Consider the following 23,150-nt stretch of genomic DNA (forward strand, 5'->3'; position numbering starts at 1 on the left):
CCGGGTTTTGACTGTGCTTCTGACATCTGCCTTAACTCTCTAAGACTAAACATATTCAAGCCCAACTGTGCCTCTAACTGATGTAAATTAGTATCTACGGTCTCTAAAGTATGAAATTTGGTTATGTTAGCCACTACACAAACAACAACAAAAGCCATCAAAAGGTGCTTTTAAGACAAAGCCCGTTGATCGACAAAAGAAATTGATATGAAGTTATTTATTCAAAATATACAACTGTATAAGAACTTTACTGAAGTGAACGCCGATTTTGATCAAACCTACAGAGTGCCTTGCTGAGCTTTCTGCGTTTAGGTGCACTTGAGTATTCCTGGTGTATTTTTAGTCTAAGAGGAAAATTAAATATAGTGTTTCACAACTCGATGCCCAAAGTTTAAATTCAAATTCAATTCAATTCAAATTCAAAGATACTTTATTAATCCCAGAGGAATATTAGTAATCAAGTAATTGTGAATAGGAATTTTAACCATAATCTGAGTAGCTCTACTTTTTTTGCTCGATTCTTTAAAACAACTTTTAATTTCTCAAAACTTGCATTAGAATAACTTCAGCTGGCCTCATGAATATCAATTATCCTGTTCATTAGAAAAGTAAAGGACTCAAAGCTGAAACAATCATTGCGCTGTTAGAAAAAAACCTTGGGAGGTTTACATTAGGGAAGTTGTTGGTCTAAAGCGGTGGTGTTCAATCCTGGTTCTCAAAGGCCAACACCCGGACGTGTCACTGTATTTACACATGTAGCTGGCTTTTTGTAAAACCGATTGTCCTACCCTGCCCATATATGAAAAGAATGTGGATCCACATCGAGGCTGTAAACTGCATTAGTCCCCAAATTAGGGCTGTAGCGAAGCGTCGACGGCTCGATTCTAAAAATGTGTCGACATCAGATCCGGTAGTGGACGCACCGCGCCCACTTGTTGCATCCCCAGGAGTTTGTAAATAGAGGAGGAATCTGCCTGTTTTTCCTCTAGTTCGCCCTCTTCTCCACCTTCACTAACATCTCCACCAAATACCGAAGACCCGGAACAATGTCCGTCCGCTACTAGATTCCTTTCCTGTTTTGCCCGCCTTCGTCTCCCGGCAACGGACAACAACTTCCGGGGTCAGATGCGCTGCTCCGTCTCTACCGCAGATGTAGAAAATCACCGGGAGCGTTTCTCCCTTCATAAAGGAGCTTCTTTCAGACATTAGGAGAGCTGTTTTGGTGGTAGCAGTCTCTCCTCCGTGCTGGTCTGTTTGCTGCTGGGTATTTTTGGTTTATTTAAACTTGGTAACTTGAACTTAACGTTGGTAAAGCTACTGTTAGTATTTTCGCTAGCAGCTTCTTGCGTTTGGATAACTGTTACGTTTTGGTTTAGAGTTCATCTTTTTTGTGGTGCAGATCTCCCTTTTATTACATTTAGAGTGTTGTGGGTTTTCGGTTTAGTTTAAAATATCACCTTGAGTTTGTTTTAACCACCCAGTTTAGAGTTTGGACCTTTGGAGATTCTTATTTTGGTCCAGAACCCTGTAATCTTTGCCCAGTGGGACATCCCTACTAATTTGTACTTTTGTTTTAATTCCCCACAGGCAGAAATAGTTTTATTATTCCCAACCTGTGGATGGAAAGAGTTGTTTTTTTGTAGTTGTAAATAAACCTGATCATCATTTTAACTTTTAAATCCCGTTATTGTCCCTTCCTTTTTGCACACGAGCCAAACTCCCCAGGAAGGGTCGTAACATCACTTGCCTCACGCTCATAAGTGACCAAAACAAAGCAGCATGGAGACACTCCGTCTCCAACCACCTCTCAGGCAGCAGCCTGCACTCCCAAGGTCTACACGTCACCAGAACATAACCAACCAACACAATAAAAGCAGTGTTATACAAAATGGAAGGCCTGTGAGTTTATTCTCTTACAGTAACAATTTATCAATTTTTTTGAGGAATTTATTTGAGATTTTTTGGTTTTTATTAATTGTGCAATAGAAAAATAATCATAAGATTAATCGTCTAAATAGTCATTAGAATAGTCGACTATTCAATAAAATTATCGTCAGAATAATTGTTTACCCCCAGCCCTACCCCAAATTGTCAACATTTTTTGCAAAATAAATTAATAAATAAATAACCTTGGACGCGGAATAACTAGGTGGCGGGAAACATCCATTCTTTACGTTGTCCTTCACTTGTGTTCCTTTACATAAGGCAGTATTTGTAAAAACAGGTCACACATGAGACGTCAGAGCATTTCTGTGGCAGGCAGTGACGTTTCTGAAACTAAAACCCGTTATGTTCATCTACAACGAAGATTTTGTAAATATCTGTTTTGGTCGGAGGATTTTAAATGAATCGTTTTTGAAGCGGTTTATCTTCACTTTCGTGTGGATAGGCCACATTGTAGAAAAATATCTTTGGTTTGTGGGAAACCCTGCTCCATGCGTACGGAACCTTAGATGTTCCTCTGCTGCACCACACTTTATTTGAATGAAATGGGGATTAAACGTGCACGTTGCAAAAACTCCCATTTCTGACACCACTCTAATTATTTTCACCTTTATGAGATGGCCGATTGGTTTTCTGTCGTACTCGATGTCCTTCATCCAGGAACCATCACGTTGGCCTAGTGCTTCATAAACAAACTCCAGAGGGGTCAACCACCTTGTCTCAGTACGAATACTTTTCCCACACCTCCCTAATGCAGGTAGAAAAAAAACGACATTTCAAACATCACTGTTCAACAGATGCAACAAAACCACTGCTGACTTTCAGACACGATGGACAGATTTTTTTTTGTTACCTGATGCAAATCGCTTTTTATGCAATTGTCCAGATAAAGCTCCGCATGTCACCAGGAATGCTACTTTGTCACTGTCGGGGTTGGTCGCTGATGCCTGCTCATCCAGAGTGTCCATGTTTTCTTCTTCCTCTTCTGAATTAGACATGTGAACAAGATGCACAAAAGCTGCCATGTTATCTGTAACGCTTATATTTTTATGAAGTAAGCGTGGAAATCAGAACTTGGAGCACCTGATGAATTAACTGTTTTGATTGATGAATCCTGGTGTTCCTCTTCATCTTCACTGTTCCCTTCATGACAAATAAAAATAGATTTTAGCAAATAAAAACCAACGTTCGTTCCGCCAAGCTCGACAATAATTTTATTGCAACGACAGACTTTTGAATGAAGCTATCACCTTCACACAACAGAGGGTGATGTCACAATCGTGTTGAATATTGAAAATGCAAGTAAACATGGGGAGTCGGTTTGGTTTTTATAAACTAGTTCAGCTGAGATGGCAAACTGAAGCGATGCAGAGATGTGGGAGCTTCTGACCTTTAGCAGCTGAAGCACAGATCACCAAATGGTTCACAAGGACTGTGAAGTTCAGCCACCTTTTTGAGAAGTTTGCAAAAAATAACTCAAGGAGTGTGGCACTAATTGGGATTAAAAACATGTTACATCAAAGCTAAATGGAGGATGTCTGTGACAGCGCGTTGACCAACCCCATACCCCTATAAAAACACATGATCGCACCACATTAATGCCAAAGGGGTGACTGATTTCACCTTTGCTTTTAAAGTGAAAGTCCCATTAGTTGCCACACTGGTGTGTGAAATTTGTTCTCCGCATTTGACCCATCCCCCGGGGGAGTGGTGAGCTGCATACACGGCCAAGCTCCGGAACCATTTGTTGGTTTAACCCCCTGATCACCTTAATGCTGAGTGTCAAGCAGGGAGGCATTGGGTCCTATTTTTAAAGGAGATATAACATGCTTTTAAGTTATTCCTTTTTACATCTAAATCCTTCAGTTGGGGTCTAAATACAGTGGAACTGCAGTTCTTTGGTCTGATTTCCTCATTATTGTTGCTCTACAGACCCTCATCTACCCCTGTTCTGAGGAGAGTCTTGAGAACGAGCCGTTTTTGGGTACTGTCTCTTTAAACTGGAGGAGGAGCTGTAAACTCCGCCCCCCTCCATAGTGCAGACCTGTACTCTCCTCCCCCAGTCGGACTTTGTAGTTCTATAGAGAAATCATTATTTAGCATAGCAGATTTAGCATAGCAGATTAGCATTTTTAAAACATGTGGGGAGGGTAGTTCATCAAGCTGTTTCAAGGCTGCTAACTCTCTCATGCATTTGTCTGTAGTCACTCACTCACACCCGTCACTGCCGACGGAGGGACAAGCTAGCAGGCACGTGCGCGCGCGCGCACACACACACACACACAAGGAATGCTGCTTGCTTATTTATTTCTATAAAAAATGTTTTAAAAAATGATACAGCTCATTAAAACACCATTAAAAGAATACATTTTATTAAGATCTCTATCTCTATATATACATACATATAATTATAAATAATTTTATAAGTAGTCTTATTTTATATTGGGTGTCTTAATGGCTGAAAATGGATAAAAAGCAGTTACATTTTAATTTAAAGATTTGAGATTCTAGTCAAAAATAAAGAACATTCCTCCAAATGTTCTTTAATGTGATCATTATAATTCTAATGCTTACAACTTTGTTTTTATTGTCTGCAATGCGTAGCCTATATCTTTATTAAATGTGTTAAGCTGTAAAGTGGTAATTCTCTCTAATGTGTACAGAGAGGTGGACATCAGTGCTGCAGTGAAATTCCCAAGATCAGTCTGCTTTGCTAACAAATATAGTTAAATCTTACCTGCATTCTAAATAAATACCGTTAGGTGAAAACATCAGTAGGCATTGAGTTATTGATACAATCCCTAACAGCCAGAATGGAAGAAGAGCATGCTGGGTCATCCTGGATCTGAGCCTGTTCTGTGTATTTACCTACAGGATGCAATAAATGTCTACAAGGCTGATTTTGGACCATTACATCTAAAAGAAAACATACAATCAGTGATTTTTTTTAATTGTTTACATTAATATACAAATTTTCTAAGTATTAACCTCACAGCAAATAAGTAGAACAATATAATAAACAGGCTTTAGTAGTTAAAATAGGCGTTGTGCACACAGGTGCTTTGTGTCTCGGTGCTGGTGGTGTCTAGGTCTCAGAGTTCCTGTCCTCCTGCCGTCTTCTGTTGTCCTCAGGATACGGATTGATGTTTCCTGATGATGAGGGAGGGGCAGTATGTGGGCTTCAAACTGGTCCTGGATAACAGTGGGAGACCTCCGTTGTCTGAATACTGAGACCAGAGAGTTGGTGAGATGCAGATCTTCTCTACCTCATCTAGAAACGGAGTTGGTTCAGGGAAAACTTTTCCAAAGACCAGTTCCATGATGTCATCGCCATATTCTGCAATGATAGACAATAACTTTAATGACATATTTTGTTTACAAGCAGCTTTAGGAAAGTTGTTTCTTTAGCTTTCATGTTTATAGTCACGTTTGTGTTTGTTCACAAGTTCACTTTGCTGCAGTGACTTCATATTCTTACAAATGTAATAAAATAGTGACACTAAAATTATACAAATGATTCCTTATGAAAGGAAGCTCATTAGAGAGCAGTGCAGACAGACTTACTACATGCTGCAGCTGTTTTTACAGGCCAGCTGCTGCTGAACTTGGGGAAAGTTATTCTGCACACATCCAGATCAGATGGTCGATTACAGAAAATAATGTAATTCAATAATTTCTAAACAGATTAAACAAGTAAAACATCAAATAAATCACTCTGCTGTCATCAGACGGAGTGATTCAGGGGGTGAGGTGTTCTTAATGATGAGGGTGGCTGAGGTGTGTCATCACTCACTTTGGTCTGGTCCAGCTACCATCTCTTTACTGGTGGGTCTCCTTCCTCAGTAGGTGACGTGAAACGCCAACATCTGAACGTTCTGTGTTCCTTAGAGGAGAAGAAAAGTAACATTTGCAAGCTGGCTAAATTATTTTTTACTAGCATCTCGGAGAAGCAGATCTTCACTTACCTAAACATCAGACCAGTTTGTCCCAGCTGAGCTCATCAGGGCGTTAGTCTGACAGCCTGTCAGTGAAACACGGCTCCAGTCTTCTGGATGTGGACTCTAAAAAGCAAAGGAGCATTTTTACTTTTGTTTTAATTATTTTACAGCCAATTTTATCAGCTTTCCGATGCTCACGCTCATACAGACGGTGAGCTTTGCTGCGTCTGACTGATAAAGTTAGTTTTTATATCTGCAGTGAGACAAAAAACTAACCTCACTCCACTCAGAGATTGTTCTTTAAAACTATTAAATCCACTGTGTTGACGCACTTTAATGACTTTGTCACGCTGCATTTTAGCTGATATGGGACTTTATTTACTGGATGCTAAGATTACATCACACTCACGTAGAATAACACACAGGCTCTCTGCTGTTACAATCAGTGGGAGGTTATCATCTGGTGTAAAAGAAGGCGTTGATCAGAAATCACGTTTTATTCCACGAAAATCAGCCAAATCCACATTAATCTGGGTGCTAACTTTACTAGCATACTGTGCTAGCGATAGCAAGCCGGATGCTAACGCTTTAGAGCTGCTAATGCCCGTAAATCTAAAGTAAAGTTTGTCGACATTTTAGAGTGATATGAAGCTTACCGCTCTGCTGCTGTGTCCCGGTGCTGCCAAATTCAGATGGAAATAACTCCTTTTAGATAGATGAAGCCCTCAGTACTTAGCCACTAGCCTGGAGACACGAACGAACGAACCACGCGCACGCGCGCGCACACACACACACACACACTACTTTTTCTTCTGTGTTTTTTTAGCAGTAGTGTCATCAGCTCCTGGGTTTAAATACTGCCACACCACCCTTCCTTAAAACGAGGAACAGTTTTGAGCTGTGTGTGGCTAAAATAACCAGACATTCTGCATTTTTCCAATAGGACTACAAAAAATCTTAGCGAGAAGAAAAAATGGCGGATTGGCTCTGTGTTTAGCCGAGGGCCATTACCATATTTGGTAGTTATCCTGACTAAATTAATTACTGATGTAATAGATAATGTAAAAACTGAACGGATGGACAAATATGCCCAAAACTTAATTATTAAATATCTAAATAGCAACTCCAGTGAATAATATAAGCCTTTTTGCTCACTTAGACACTTAAAATGTGAAACACACTGTGTTAATGGATAAAAAAGTGGGTTTTTCATGTTATGTCTCCTTTAAAGTCTTTGGAATGACCCCTTATGATGAACAATATAAATGGAAACCAGACACCCCCCCCCCACCCCCCCACCCCCAGGATTGTGTGCTTCTAAGCGCATTCTGGAGGCCATGGTTTTTAGAAAAACTTTTTTCTTACATTGAACTAAATAATTAAATGGACATTTCTATCTTTAACTAGACAGATTAGGAGTCAGACACAAGCAGGAGCATCAGGGCACACTGACCTTTTGCTGGTCTTGGTTCAGTTTGCTGCACCATGTTCTGCCACGCTCAGCGCTTTGATGTGAGGCTTATTGTGTTCCAAGAATGAAATAACCAAGAATAAACTGCTCCAATGCTTGCTCATTGCTAACTGCTTCGTGCTTGAGCACATTTGTTTGATCATGTGATGAGCTCATTTATTCTTCTGCGGTTGCCCAGTAGACATTTTTGATGGTGGTGCTCTTGCGCCAACTAGTGGCACAAAATTTATTACACCCAGCACAGCAAACGGATTTGATACAAATAACCGGGCAAAACTATTTTACCCGGTTATAACGTTTATGGCAATTAACCGGTTAATTACGTATATCCCTAGGCCTGGTATGACTCCATTTTTGGAGTCCCTTGAGGGGGCGCGGGAGAGCGCTCCTTCCAGTGACTCCTTTGTTCTGATGGAGGACTTTAATGCTCGACAGTGTGACCTGGAGTAGTGTGGTAAGGAGGAACGTCCCTACTGATCTTAGTCCGAGCTGTGGTTTATTTGACTTCTGTGAACGTCATGGATTGTCCATAACAAACACCATGTTCAAGTACATGTGCTCTTGATACCTTAGGCCGCAGTTCGATGATTGACTTTGTTGTCATTTTAAGCTGATCTTTGGCTGCATGTCTTGAACACTCGGGTGAAGAGAGGGGCGGAGCTGTCAACTGACCACTACCTGGTGGTGAGTTGGCTTCGATGGTGGGGGAGACAGCCAGTCAGACTTGGCAGACCTAAACGTGTTGTGGGGGTCTGCCGGGAATTTCTGGCAGTCTCCCGTATGAAGGAGCTTCAATTCTCACCTCCGACAGAATTTATAACATGTCCCGAGGGAAGGGGGAGACATTGAGTCTGAGAAGGGCCATGTTCCGTGCTTCAGTTGTCAAGGTGGCTGACTGGAGCTGCAGCCGCAGGGTTGTCTGTGCCTGTCGTGGTGGCAACCCTTGAACCCACTGGTGGACACTGATGGTTAGGGATGCCGTCAAGCTGAAGAAAGAGTCCTATCAAGTCTTTTTGGCCTGTGGGTCTCGAGAGGCAGCTGATGGGTACTGGCAGTCCAAGTGGAATGCGGCACGGTGGTCGTGGAGGCAAAAAACAGGTGTGGAAGGAGTTCGGTGATGAGACCATGGAGCAAGACTTTCGAATAGCTTCAAGGAGATTCTGGTCCACCACCCGGCGTCTCAGGATGGGAAAGCAGTGTGCTACCAACACTGTTTGCAGTGGTGATGGTGTGCTGCTGACCTCTACAAGGGAAGTTGTAGACCGGTGGGCAGAATACTTCAAATACCTCCTGAATCCCACCGGCTTGTCTTCCAGGGAGGAAGCGGAGTCTTGGGACTTTAGGTTGGACTCTCCAGTCTCTGGGGTTGAGGCCACTAAGGTGGTGAAAAAATTCCTTGGTGGCAAGGCTCTGGGGGTGGATGAGATCTGCTTGGAGATCCTTAAGGCTCTGGATGTTATGGGGCTGTGTTGGTTGATGCGGCTCTGCAGTATCGCAAGGACATCAGGGGAAGATCCACTGCATTGGCAGACTGGGGTGGTGGTCCCCAGAGTGAGTTCCAATTATAGGGGGATCACACTCCTGAGCCTCCCTAGTAAGGTCTTTTCAGGGGTTCTAGAGAGGGGACTGTCGGATTGTTGAACCTCTGATTCAGGAGGAACAATGTGGTTTTAATATTCATATGGACAATACGGCTCTCCCCCCCACCAAAGATTTCTCCTCATCTTTGGACAGTTTCAGTTTTCATCAAAATGCAAATTTTCCCACTCACATTAAAGGTCACACCCTGGATTCAACCTACTGCTCCGGCCTGACCCCTTCCAACTGTATAGCTGATCAGCTCCCTTTCACGGACCACTTCCTCATCTCATTTTCACTTCCCCTCCATCTCTCCATCAAATCAGCCTGTATCATTTCATTTCGTAATATCAAGGACATTGATCTAACCTCCCTTTCCTCCAGCATTACCACCCTGACCCCATATTTATCCTCTAGTCCTGGTGATCTTGTCACTCAATACAATAATGGTCTGGCTTCCATCCTCAAATAATTTGCTCCTATCAAATCCTGTTCTGTCTATTTCACTCGGTCTGCTCCATGGTTTCCCTCTGCCCTACGCTTCTTGAAAGCAACAAACCGAAGGCTTGAAAGACTTTCCAAGAAAACCGGTCTCACCATCCATTTAGACTTATATTCATTATTTTCCACAATGAACAGCATCTTTCAGCTTCCTGATTCCTTACCCATCCATCTTTATTCTTCAGAAACCTGTATGTTTATGTGCTTAGCAGACGCTTTTACCCAAAGCGACTTACAATTTTTTTTAACCTATAGGGCATGTTGTGATCTGTGGGGGAAACCGGAGTACCCGGAGAAAACCCACGTATGCATGGGGAGAACACGCAACTCCACGCAGAAAGGCCGCAGCCGAGTTTCGAACCTGTGACCTTCGTGTTGCGAGGCAACAGTGCTAACAACTGCACCACCATGCAGCCCCTGTAACTCTCTTCTTCAGTTTTTCAATAATAAGGTCAGTAGAATCTATCTTTCGTTACCTCATTCCTTCCCCCCTGCCCTGATTTCTTCGAACCCTCCATTCAGTTCTCCTCCTTTAAACTTCCCCATCCCTCAGAACTATCGGATCTCATTACTAAGTTCAAACCTTCTACCTGTCAGCTAGATCCCCTTCCAACAGTTTTAGTTGGTTTCACTCTTACTTTTCCGGCTGCACTCAGTTCATCCTGTTAACATCCTTCTCCTCAAAACCCTTCCCAGTCAAGTCAGGCTTGCCCCAGGGCTCTGTCCTAGGACCCCTCCTCTTCATAAACTATCTCCTCCCTCTAGGCAATATCTTCCGCAAATTTAGTATCCAGTTTCAGTGCTTCGCGGATGACACCCAGCTCTACATCAACTCCACTCCACCACCATCCTCCCTTACCCTCTGCCTCTCAGAAATCAAATCTTGGTTCACCTCATATTTCCTCAAACTCAACAGCAAAAAAACTGAACAACTTATTGTTGGTACCAAATCCACCATCTCCAAATCTGACAGCTTTTCTTTAACTATTGACAGCGCCACAGTCTCCCCCTCCCCTCAGGTTAAGAGCCTGGGTGTCATCCTTGTGATCCAAATTGCGAGAATCGAGAAAGATGGCGCCTGCTGTAATGGCTGCTCGTCTGCCGCTCCTGTTTTTGCTTCTTATTGTGTTCACAAACTGCTGGATTACCGAATCCAGTACTGTCATCTCATATGACCGACTTACTCTCGTCGATCTCCGGCAGACACTCGGATCACTTCAGTTCCACAGTCGTGAGTTTGGAAGATCTTTTGGCTTGCGGTTTGCTACGGTCCCAGCGTTTCTGCTCTTCGCCCCACATCCAGTTTGGTTCCGAAAGAGGCGCCGCCATTGCGACAGGTTGGGGTGACGCAGAGCGAAGCGAAGACTGTCACCAGGGTCCTTATCTTTGATATCTATCATTCCTCTGCAACCGGATCCTCAACTCTGTCACTGGCAGGCGGAGTCCATTCAAACCCTCTGTCGGAAGATCCCCGTGAGTGATCGCATGGACGGCGGCTTTCGGCGGCGGCGAATCAGTGGGGCTAACTTGGCTAACCATAGCTATCCCAAGGTGATCGGCTCTGGCGGGCGCTTCAATCCCGGCTCCAAGACGTCCACTTCACTCCTCAGGATTGCTCTCATGAATGTCCGATCGACTGGGAATAAAACGGCTTTTTTGAAAGACTATTTCATCGACCAGTCAATAAACCTGTTCTTCATGACTGAAACCTGGGTCCAGCCTGGTGAGTCGGCCCCTCTATCAGAACTTTGTCCTCCTGAATGCCTAGTCTTAAACGAGCCTAGACCCTCTGGTCGTGGTGGGGGTTTGCTGACTTTATACAACTCCTTTCTCCCTATGAAACCACTCTCTGGTTTTGTGACTCCCTCCAGTTTTGAGCTGTCAGTGTTTGAATTAGCCTGCTGCCCACCTGTACTCTGTGCTCTCTGTTATATTCCACCTAAATATAACTCAGTCTTTCTAAATGAATTTTCAGACTTTTTAGCTGATTTCCTCCCAAAATATGAAAGAGGGATTATCCTTGGTGATTTTAACATTCATATCTGCTGTCCCACAAAGCCCTTGGTAAAGGAGTTTTGGGACATTTTAGATTCATTTGATCTACAGCAACTGGTCAAAGATCCTACCCATGAACACTTCCATACACTGGACTTAGTTTTATCTTTTGGACTCTGTGTTTCTGATTTATTTGTAGATCAGGTTTGTATCTCTGATCATTTTCCAATCATTTTTAATATCTCAAACCTAGCATCTCTCCCTACAAGGCATCAGGCTAAACATTATGCTCGGTATATTGCTCTGTCATCCTCTGTTATGCTGTCATCTAGCCTGGAGGCTGGCCTTATGACAGCTTTTATCTGTGTTTAATGTGTATGTATGTGTATTTTGAATGGCTTTTTAGGTTTAACTCTGTGCAGTGCTTTGGTCAGCTGACATGCTGTTTTTAAATGCGCTATATAAATAAAATTGGATTGGAGCTCAATTTCTTTTCATGCTCACATCAATAACATAACTCGGTCAGCCTATTTCCATCTTCGGTCCATAAACCGTCTCCGCCTCTCCCTTACCCCTCATATAGCCGCTCTTCTTGTCCAGTCTCGCCACCTCCCGTCGTGATTACCGCAATTCACTTCTTTCTGGTCTCCCCTACAAACTACGTCATAAACTTCAACTGGTCCAGAACTCAGCGGCCCGTCTTATCACCAGAACCCTTTCCTTTCACCACATCACTCCGGTTCTTCAGCAGCTTCACTGGCTTTCAATTAAATTCAGATCCATCTTCAAGATTATCCTCCATACCTTCAAAGCCATCCACAACTTCTCTCCTCCATATATTTCAGACCTTATAAGTATTACCACCCCCTCCTGTTACCTTAGATCGTCTTCGTTCCTCCATCTTGCTGTTCCTTCTGCCCGTCTCACTACCATGTGGAGCAGAGCTTTCAGCCGCTCTGCTCCCCGTCTCTGGAACTCACTCCCCCCAGACATCAGAAATATTGAGTTTCACCCTCTTCAATTCCAGACTCGAGACACACCTGTTCAAATCTGCCTATGGCCTGATTTTATTTGAATTGGTTTGTTTTTCCATGTTCTAGCTTGTGTTTTATTGTTGTTTTAATGCATATTAATGTACAACATTCTGAATGTATTTTTCCTGTCAAGTGACCTTGGGTGTCCTGAAAGGCGCTTTTAAATTATTTATTTTATTTATTTATTTAACTTATGTTTTTCAGGAGGATAAACTGCTTGAGATGTAACATCTCGTTTTCGAGCAGGTCCTCCTACAACACAACCAATAACAAATAAGGTGGCAGAGTTAGAAATTTATAACAGACTTAAAAAAATTAAAATGTATTATTATTATTATTATTATTATGTTGTCCAACCCTACTTTTCACTGTTCTGAATGGCTTAACCCTTTGATGCATAATGGTCACTACAGTGGACAGGTACTCAAAATTGTTATTTCTTTATTTTTGCTATTAAGCACAGCTGTTGAAGACTTTATTGCATGTGAGCCCCTGCATTTGGACTTCAGTAAGTCAAGCCACCATATTTCAGGTTCAGAATGCACGTTGTACACTGAGATGGACATGTAATAAATTATTTGTAAATTAACAAAATGGTACAAAAAATATTTGTTGAAATTTGTTTCATTCACACCTAAAGATGAATGAAAAAAATTGTTTAAAAAATCATGGTTGAAGATTTCATAATTCATGCATCAGAGGGTCAAATATAGCAAAGAAGACAAAATAGCTCAGAGGAATCGGCTTGTTTTAAACGGTAACATCAGGTCTTATAACTGAAGCATCACAGGGTCTGGCAGTGTGCGTGGTTATTGGGCAAAATAAAAATGTCTTAATTTTGTAAAGGGTGTGTTGTCCTAAAAAAAAAAAAACAACCTGTGGCTGAATCGCTGGAGGAAAACAGGAATTTCTTCACCTAGCAGAAAAAAACAAGTGTTTTTGGTTGAGATGAGTACAAAAGAGGATCAAAAAACTTTTATCCAATCATTTGTTACCTTTTTTCTTCTTCTGAAACTTGATGACTTCAGGTTGCCCTCCTTTAATCAAGGCAAAAGATGGTTTAATAAAACACAAATATGAAAACAAATACCCATAACGCCAAAAAAAAAAAAAAATTCCACCAAACCTTGATAAGTGTAAGCAAGGGGGTGTCCTGACATCGAATGGACCACTTCCAGTTCTTGTTGCTCCCCTTCCCTGTAAGCTTCTCAAATTCAGTTGGAGTAAACCATTCTTTCTCTGCCCAAATGCATCTTTCCCCTGGAACAATCAGAGGACAAAATGCTCAAATTATTGTACTTTCATGAAAATACAGAAGCTACAATCAGTTTCAAGGTGAGTTTTCATGATTTTCTAGCATCGTTAAAGAGGTAATGACTTACAGATACATCTGTGGAACATAAAAAAATTGAAATGCTGTATTTTCAAGTTTTTCAAGCATCCATAAGAACCTCAAACCTAGGTGTATTGTTTGACTTGGCTGCTCGATTTTCTCTTGGTTCTGCCATCTTCATCTGTCTATTACGTCACTACAACTAGCATGTATGGAAGGGGAGGAAGTGTCAAAGTCAAAGGCACATGGTATTGTAGGGGCTTTAAAGGTCAAGAGGTCACCTGTACAATAAGTATAGAGCTGAATGGTGAATCTTTGGTTTAAAAGCCTGTTTGCTTCACAATGTTCGTGTGCAGTTTTTCCAACAGCTCCAAAAGAATTGTTTGTGCAGTCGGTTTCCGAGCAAAGCTTAAAGGGGTATTATGGAAGTTTGACAGCCAAAACATGTATAGAAATAATAAATTTCTTCTTCATTCATTCTCCTGCTGTGCCCTGGTCCTGTAGAATGAGCCCTGGCATTTTTACTGTGATTGCCTGTTTTTCTGTAAAATCACAGAAAAAGAGATGCTCGGGTCGAGCAGGCTGCTTCATGCGCGTTCACGCTCAGGCATACCCCGTAGCATTTGCTATCCGTAGCTTTAGCAGCAGAGAGAGGCAGTGCCACTTTGTCGCTGTTCCTAACGCCTAGTGACAAAGCTAGCTACATTTGTGAGGACACTTAGCTACTTTCTGTAGAACTTTCTTCTAGATATTTCCTGCAAATTAGCAACAAAATAGCCATTTTCGCTCCCAACCGTTCTTTGGTTTGGCGTTGTTTCAGCTGTCATCAAGGATATAAACGTTACAGATACAAAAGACGTCACTGGCGCTTTAGCTCACCTAGTAAGACGTCGGACTGTCGTGTAGAAGTCCTGGGTTTGATTCTGAATGTGAACATAGTTTATTTAGAGTTTCTTTTTTACATTAATGGTATATTTTTTTACAGTAAGATGCCCAAATTTTTATTTGAGACTCGCCGAACGGCATTGAATTCACAGATAAAAAAGATGTGGGTTCAACTTTTATTTTGGAACAATTTTTCAAGCAAGGGAAGGGAATGATCTGAGCATGCAGGAGGACTGACCCATCCTTTGTCGGCTGTGCTGAAGAGAAAGGTACAAAACCAAATTATTTAATTAATTAGCTGCCCGTTCTTCTGTCCTCTGTCCTCCGGGCCACACACACACACACACACACACACACACGGGACTGTCTCAGCTGTGCACGTACAGCATGCGCGCCTCGAGCACGAGCCTACTATTGAAGCTGCCATTGCACTTTTGGCCTGAGGGGGCAATCACGAGCATAAAAATTCAAAACTCTGTAAAGCCCCTTTAAGTACATTGCTTACGAGAACTGTTTATCAGATGAATTCATGACCGGTGGTCCAGACTTCTAATAACAATATTTAGACAGGTCCATTAACTCATTCACTGCCAATGATGACTAAAGTCATCATTTGCATCTTTTTACTGTGTGGGCATCGGAACAAGCCCCCGCACCGTTAGAGCAAACATCCCAGCTCTAAAGCCGATCTTCATCCGCGTACGTCACACGTCATGTGATCAGAAAGCAGAAAATCCATGTGTTAGGAGATCGTTTTGGGCTGCTGCTATACAAAAAAGTGAGGGGCGAACCGAAAAAGCTTCTGCCGATCACAATTCGACAACGGATCATGAAAGAACGGATAACGCTCGAAACGCGCAGATTCTTCCTGATGTAAGAGGTGAGTCTCCGCTTTGTTTTGGCCAGTGTTGGGAGTAACGCCGTTTAAGTATAACAGCGTTTCTAACGGCGTTCTTTTATAGTTAACGGAATAATCTAATTAATTACTTTTCCCGCCGTTACAACGCCGTTACCGTTACTGGGGACGGAAGGTTGTGCGTTACTATGTGCTTGTCGAACGTTGAGCAACAGGCTTTCTGACCGCCACACTTCAGCTGCAGCCAGGGAGAGAGAGGTGTCGCGCGCTAGGATGATGTCAACGCCAAAACAACCAAAACAAAGTGGAGACTCACCTCTCACATCAGGAAGAATCTGCGTGTTTCGAGTGTTATCCGTTCTTTCATAATCCGTTGTTGAATTGTGATCGGCAGAAGCTTTTCCGGTTCACGCCTCACTTTTTACAGCAGCGGCCCACATCTTCTTTTATCAAAACGTTGTTTCTGTTACTGATAAGGAAATGCGTGCGTTAAGCAGCGCGGTGTGTTGAAGCTGTCATCAGCTGATCAGGAGCTAAGGAGGCAGATGTTTTCATCCAAGAGCATCACGGCCCGTGAAGAACGAGGATGACGTGATGAATATCTACGGCTGCAGACCCCCCGCAGATTTGTTGCTGCAGCAGCGAATCTGCGGGTCTGCAGCCGTGCCCTTAGCGTGACAGCGGGACGTCCCGAAGGTCCGCTCACCTGTTCACCGCTCAGACGTCCTGATCTTCTACCTTCCTAGATCATCCAGCTGTAACCTGTTTCTGATCATGTCTTTAGTCCCGCTGTAACACTGATGCATCAGTCTCAGACGTCATGGAGCTCAGGTGTTATCAGAACTACCTGTGTGTGTTTACCACCCAGCTTCAGCTCTTCTGTGGTTGGGTCTGACCCACGTTAGTACATTTAAGTCCTCCATCAGATTTGTGCCTCTTCTACTGTCATTTTAAAGGTTTTATTTATTTATTAAACCGTTACTAGATTACCAGCAACAGAAATGCTGCTAAAAACACACAATTATGTGAAGCTGGAAAAATTAGAATACTGTGCAAAATTACATTTATTTCTGTAATTTAACTAGACTGAGAGACCATTTAAAGGCTCGGGAACCTTTACAGGTGTTTCTATTTGCAATTTTAAATTGTAGCTGATTGGGTTTTTGTTAAATATCACACAGTGACCTTTTAATAGTCTAGATTAGTGTAATGTTCCTGTTAGTAGTTCCTCCTGTTAAGTGCTTATTTATTGAAATTATTCAGGTTTATAAAAAACATTTGGACATACATTTTATTATGTTCCAGTCATTAGTCATTTATATTTCACTATTGTAGTAATTCTTGCATTCTTTAATGAAAAAAGTAACTAAGTAGTTACTTTTGTTGGTAATTAGTTACTTTTATGATTCTGTAATGCAGTTAGTAACTGAGTTACTTTTTTGACAAAGTAATCAGTAACTATAACTAATTACTTTTTTAAAGTAACGTTCCCAACACTGGTTTTGGCGTCGACATCATCCTAACGCGCAACGTTCCGTGACTCTTAAAAAAACAGTAAATAGGTGAGAAACGCTGGCGGCGAAGGGCTTTAGCGATCAGGAAACGGCTGGCAGCGAATGAGTTAATTCTCAGAGTTCAACTGCCAAGATAAAGCCAACTTTGGAAAGTTTAATCTGTTATCAAGTGGAAAATTCCAACTTAATGTCAAAGACTTGGCCAGCTTGTGATTCTGCTGTAATGCCATTGGGACATCACCAAGTTTGGGAAGATGGAAAATTTTCGCCATGTATCACTGTTGTGTGAGCACACGCACATCTTGTGCTCATAGCAGAAATGTATAAATGAAGTGCTGCGCTCTAACTCTTGTGTGCCGATTGTTTCATTAAAAGACCCAAACTGTCTGATGGAAGAAGCCTGTTTCCAACTCTGTTTTTAAAGCCACTCAACCCTCAACAAATTGACGATACCACGAAGGGTGAACAGAGAGAATTTTCCTCGACGCCTCTCTCGGCTCCTCGTCCGGTGACAGAGGGCAGACTGTCCAAAAACAGTCACTTTTACGTTTATAAATCGAAGAAAAAAATATATTGCAGTATATCAGTACTGCTTGTGCTTAAAAATGTAGTGATATCAATTTTAGGCCATACTGATGGGGCTGGATGAAAAAAAAATCATTGATTGATATCAATAATTATTGAAAACTATATGAAGAATGTCTATATGTTTTAAGCAGTGTTGCCAACTCAGTGACTTTGTCGCTGTTCCTAACGACTTTTTGACCCCCCTCAACGACTTTTTTTCCAAAAAGAAGAAAAGAAGAAGAAAATATCATTTCTATAATGCCTCTCAAGATAAAAATCACGAGGCGCTTCACAAAAACAAAAAAAATGTAAAAATATAAAAAAGCATTTAGAAAATGTTTAAAAATATATTTAAAATAAGCAAAAATAGGCAACTGGGATTTAAAAGAAAAGATGTTAAGAAAGAGAGAGAGTGAATAGGAAAGAGGGAAATCAGTGGATACTGAGGAAGGTGGAATAGGTGGGGAGAGCATGATAAAGAGAGAGGGGTTGAAGAAGGTCATACAAAAGCCAGCTTGAAAAAGTGAGTCTCCAGCTGCTTTTTGAAGGAGACCACTGAGTCCACTGATCTCAGGCTCAGGGGGAGAGAGTTCCAGAGTCTGGGGGCCACAGCAGCAAATGATCTGTCACCTTTGCTCTTTAGCCTGGTGCTGCACAACCAGTAGGCTTTGATCACTGGACCTCAGGGACCTGCTGGGGGTGTAGGGACTAAGAAGATCACCGATGTAAGATGGTGCTTGTCCATGTAAGGCCCTATAGACCAGAACCAGGATCTTGAAATGAGCCCTGAAGTTGACTGGCAGCCAGTGAAGCTGGAGGAGAAGCGGGGTGATGTGGGTGTGTTTGGAGGACTTGGTCAGAAGCCGAGCACAGGCGTTCTGAACCACCTGTAGACGGTTCAGGGAGGTTCTGCTCAGACACGTGAAAAGAGAGTTACAGTAGTCTAAGCGTGAGGAGATGAAGGTGTGGAGAACTGTCTCAAGTTCAGAGCGGGACAGAATGGGACTCAGCTTAGCAATGTTCCTGAGATGGAAGAAGGAAGAGCGAACAAGAGAACTGACATGAGAATCCAGGGTGAGAGCTGGGTCAAAGGTCACACCAAGATTCCTGACAGAAGGTTTGGTGTGGGAAGCAAGCTGACCAAGAGAGTCTCTGACTTTGGGAACCAGCTTGTCTGGGGCACAGATGAGGATCTCAGTCTTATCTTCATTCAGCTGAAGAAAGCTCCCAGCCATCCAGGTTTTGATAGAGTCTAAGCAGGTGTGTAACAGCTGCAGCTTAGACATCTCATGGGGCTTAAAGGTGATGTACAGTTGGATGTCATCTGCATAAAGATGGTAGGAGATTCCTTAGAAGGAGCTCAGGATGTGCTGAAGAGGAAGCAGATAGAGGAGGAAGAACAGAGGCCCCAGCACAGAACCTTGTGGGACATCACGGGTCAGGAAGGTGGTGGAGGACCTAAACTTGGAGACGGCCACAGAAAAGGAGCGCTCAGAGAGATAAGAGGAGAACCACCCCAGAGCAGATCCTGATAGGCCTACCCAGTCTCTCAGCCTCTCCAGTAGCAGGTGATGGTCAACAGTGTCAAAGGCTGCAGTCAGGTCCAGCAGGACCAGAACAGAACAGTCCCCTGCATCACTGTGAGTCAGAAGGTCATTAGAGACCCTAAGAAGAGCTGTTTCAGTAGAATGAGCTCTACGAAAACCTGACTGGAAGCTTTCATAGATGTTATGTTCATCAAGAGCAGCTGTGAGTTGTTTAGCCACAACCTTTTCCAAGATCTTGGCGATGAACGGAAGTTTAGAGATGGGTCTGAAGCTGCTATGGAGAGAGGGGTCGAGACTCAATTTTTTAAGAAGCGGGTAGATTACAGCGTTCTTAAAGTAAGCAGGGACCTGACCAGAGACCAGAGAAGCATTAATTATAGAGAGCACGCTGGGACCGATGGACTGAAAAGCACTTTTAAACAAAGATGAGGGTAAGATGTCGAGGGGGCATGCAGAGGTCTTCATAGAGTTAACTAGTTGGGTTAACTCAGGCAAAGAAACAGGAGCAAAGCTATCTAGGATGATGAACCTGGTTGGAGTCTGGAGAGGCGGCGATAAGGCTGAAGGAGAGATGCTAGATCTAACCTTACTGACTTTGTCCACAAAGAAAGACAGAAAGTTCTCACAGTCTGTAACAGAGTGGATGGAGGCTGTAGATAAGGCAGGAGAAACAATGCTGCTGATAGTGTTAAACAGCACTTTGGGGTTCCCTTTGCTCTGGGACACCAGGTTGGAGAAATAGGAAACCCTGGCGTCTCTGACTGCAGAGTTAAAGGATGACAGAAGATCCTTTAGGTGCAGCAGATGGACGTTGAAATGGGTTTTCCTCCACAAACGCTCAATTTTTCTGCATTGGCGCTTCAGGCTGCGAAGGCTGTCATTAAACCAGGGAGTAGGGTTCACTGCAGGAACTGATCTGGTTCTGACAGGACAGATGTTGTCCAGAATGGAGAGGCAGTGCTCGTTGAACTGAGAAGTTAAGGAATCTGGGTCGTTATCAGAAGAACAGGGTGGATCAAAAGCAGCAGAAACATTGCTAGCTGTGCTCTCATTAAGAAAATGAGAACTAACCATATGGCGAGCAGGAGGTGGGGATGCAGAAATTGACAAGTTAAAGAAAATGCAATGATGATCAGAAATATAAATGTCCTCAGGACAAACACTGTCAGCATTTAGACTCAGGGTAAAAACATGGTCTAGAGTGTGCCCCCTGGTGTGTGTGGGGCCAGAAACATGCTGGGTAAAGCTGAAGGAGTCCATAAGGCTGGAGAAATTCATGGCAAAGAAATCGGAGGGATCATCAACGTGGATGTTAAAGTCACCAACAATCACCAGTCTGGACAGCTTCACAGTGGAGGATAGAAAGTCACTAAACTCCTGAAGGAAAGAACTGTTTGGACCAGGTGGACGATAGACCACAGCACAGTAGAACGGGTCCTTACGCCAGACTTTAATCAGCTGCAGTTTAAAGGAAGCAAAGTGACCAGAGGTTGTAGAGCGACATGGAAGATGGTCTCTGAAAACAACAGCTAGGCCTCCACCACAACCAGAACCCCGGGGCTGGCTAAGAAAAGAATAACCACTCGGGCAGAGTTCAATCAGAGCAGAATAATCAGATGTTTGCTGCTAAACTTCAGTCAGAAACATAAAATCCAGGATTTTAGACAGAATTAGATCATTGAGCAGGAAGGTCTTATTGTTAACAGAGCGGGAATTTAATAGAGCCATGCTGAGTGAGGAGGAGGAATCAGAAACTACAGAAACAACTGGAGTTAGTGGACGCAAATTAGCAGGGTTAGATCCACGGTGTTTATAAAAACCACTTATGGAGGGAACAGGAGGAGAAACCACTGAGGAATAAGGATAAACCGACCTTAAAAAACTTGCACGGATGAACTGCGTCCCAAGCAGAAGTGGCTCTCAGGTCACCAAACAAAGGACAAGAAGCTAGAAGATCGCGCCGATGTTTACTAGATAAACCATGCTTTAAGAGAAGTCTTATTCTCACCTGGATTCCTGCTTGTTTACCTCTTTTCCTCCAACGTTTTCCTGGGACCGGACAAACATAGCCGGAGGCGGGCAGCTCGGGACCGTCGATTGGTTCCGGGCCAGTGCGCCACTCAGGTAAGCAAACAGGATGGCACGTCCTTGGTGCATCTTGGGCGATCGTGAACGAACGGAAGGACATAAGAGTCTGGCGATCATAGGAGATGGTAGCAGGGACACTACTGAAGAGGATCGCAGACAGGAGCAAGGTGGAAAAGAGGAGGTTAGTGGAGAAAAGTTTGAAAAAGTGGCCGGTGACTGCGGCTAAGCCAAGCACAGGTGCCATCTTGTTGCCGACCGGAAGCGCCTAGCGACAAACCTAGCAACATTTCTCAGGACCCGTTGCTACTTTCTGTAGAACTTTCATGTAGATATTCCCTACAGATTAGCAACAAAGAAACCAACTGAACTCTGAACCGTTCTTCCGGGAGTAAGGAAAGAGGACGATAATCTGCACATGTGCACGAGGACTGACCAATCATAAACCGTTTTCGGCTGGGCTGATTCGCCGAAGACAAAGGTACAGTTGCAGAGCTGGAGACCGCCGATTTACGTCTGCTGCTGCTGCAGACTCACGCTTCTACTAGAGACGGCGCAGGCATCAACCTGCGATCTCTGGTTCTGCAACTGTCAGACACTTTGGTTTTTCCTGCATTTGGTAAATAAAGTCAACGGGAGATTCAACTTCCGTCCCGTTTACACACGCAGCTCTGTGGCTCATCTGAATTTCCTTCAGTGACACAGGGATGGTTATACTATGAGACACCCGCTCCCTTTTGCTCGGAGCACCGTTATTATCACGATGGAGAGAATACACAACAGAAGTTGAGAAACTATGAGGTGTAAAAAAACAGCTTTTTAGGAAAATGTCTGTGAGAATGAGGAGAGCAGGAGGTCTGAGTTATATCCTACAACAGAACTGTTTGGATCACCACACCATATCTGTCTTAATTCACTTTATTGATACTTTTGGAATTAATTGTACATAAAGCAATTTGGGCCATTTTAATCATTAATTAATAACTTTATCACATAACAGTTTTTATTTTCCTCCCTTTTAGTCCTATATATATATATATATATATATATATATATATATATATATATATATATATATATATATATATTAGATGCTATGGGGAAAATGAAAGCCAATGTGGCGTGATGACGTCATCAATGTGTAAATTAGCACGTGACGTCATCTGGCGACATCTAGTGACTTTTGGGGGGGAACTTCAGCTACTTTCAGTCAAAAACAGTTGGCAACACTGGTTTTAAGTGCAGTTCTGGCCATCTTAGGCCTTTACTTCATGATAAAACAAGTTGATTACGTTACCAGACATGTTTTTTATCGATTCTCTGTTGCAGACTTGTAAGATTGAAGATATTGCCACGCTGGTGAACTACTGTAACATTTTTTCATCCACCTCTCTTTGCTGCAACATCTTGTTTAAGTCACATTGCTGTCTGTTTAGGTTTGAGAGAGGAGGGCTTGGTGCTTGGGTCTGTGTTTTTGATTGGTTGGGAGTAAGCAATGACTCTAGTATGAAGCTAGGCAATAGGCTATAATGGAAAAAGGAAACTTTTATTGAAGTTTTTATTGATAATTTATTTTCTATTTAACCACATGTTTATTGATCAATATATATCGTTATTGAATTATTGTCCAGCCCTATATGTTGCCCATTCTTGGATGTAGGTGCTACAATCTAGATTGTACTTGCAAAAAAAAATAAAATAAAACATCCAATCATGCCTGACCTTTAGGTCGATGATTCTCCTTCAGACCCTCCTATCAGACATCTTACCTTTCGCCAGTTTGTCTCGTATCAGTAACCCCTCCCTGCCCCCACAAGTCACAGGCAGCTGGGACTTATAAATGGGCCAGTTCCAGATGTCACCTTTCTCTCCTTTCTTCAAGGCAGAAGCTGGAAATGAGAA

The 23,150-nt window shown here is 42.7% G+C and overlaps 1 protein-coding gene across 2 annotated transcripts in view; it reads right to left on the reverse strand.

Moving 5' to 3' along the window:
• Positions 1-23,150, reverse strand: part of sp100.1 (SP110 nuclear antigen, tandem duplicate 1) — a 61,778-nt gene that overhangs the window by 18,151 nt on the left and 20,477 nt on the right. For both annotated transcript variants that reach the window (XM_070542827.1, XM_054735244.2), the window contains exons 4-10: positions 23,018-23,137; positions 13,588-13,721; positions 13,457-13,498; positions 13,338-13,377; positions 3,028-3,087; positions 2,798-2,929; positions 2,553-2,692 (exon numbers count right to left, since the gene is read on the reverse strand). In XM_070542827.1, the coding sequence (XP_070398928.1) occupies positions 2,553-2,692; positions 2,798-2,929; positions 3,028-3,087; positions 13,338-13,377; positions 13,457-13,498; positions 13,588-13,721; positions 23,018-23,137 (668 nt within the window). The remainder of the gene's footprint in view (positions 1-2,552; positions 2,693-2,797; positions 2,930-3,027; positions 3,088-13,337; positions 13,378-13,456; positions 13,499-13,587; positions 13,722-23,017; positions 23,138-23,150) is intronic.

Source organism: Nothobranchius furzeri, chromosome 12 (assembly GCF_043380555.1).
Source record: "Nothobranchius furzeri strain GRZ-AD chromosome 12, NfurGRZ-RIMD1, whole genome shotgun sequence".
NCBI lineage: Eukaryota > Metazoa > Chordata > Actinopteri > Cyprinodontiformes > Nothobranchiidae > Nothobranchius > Nothobranchius furzeri.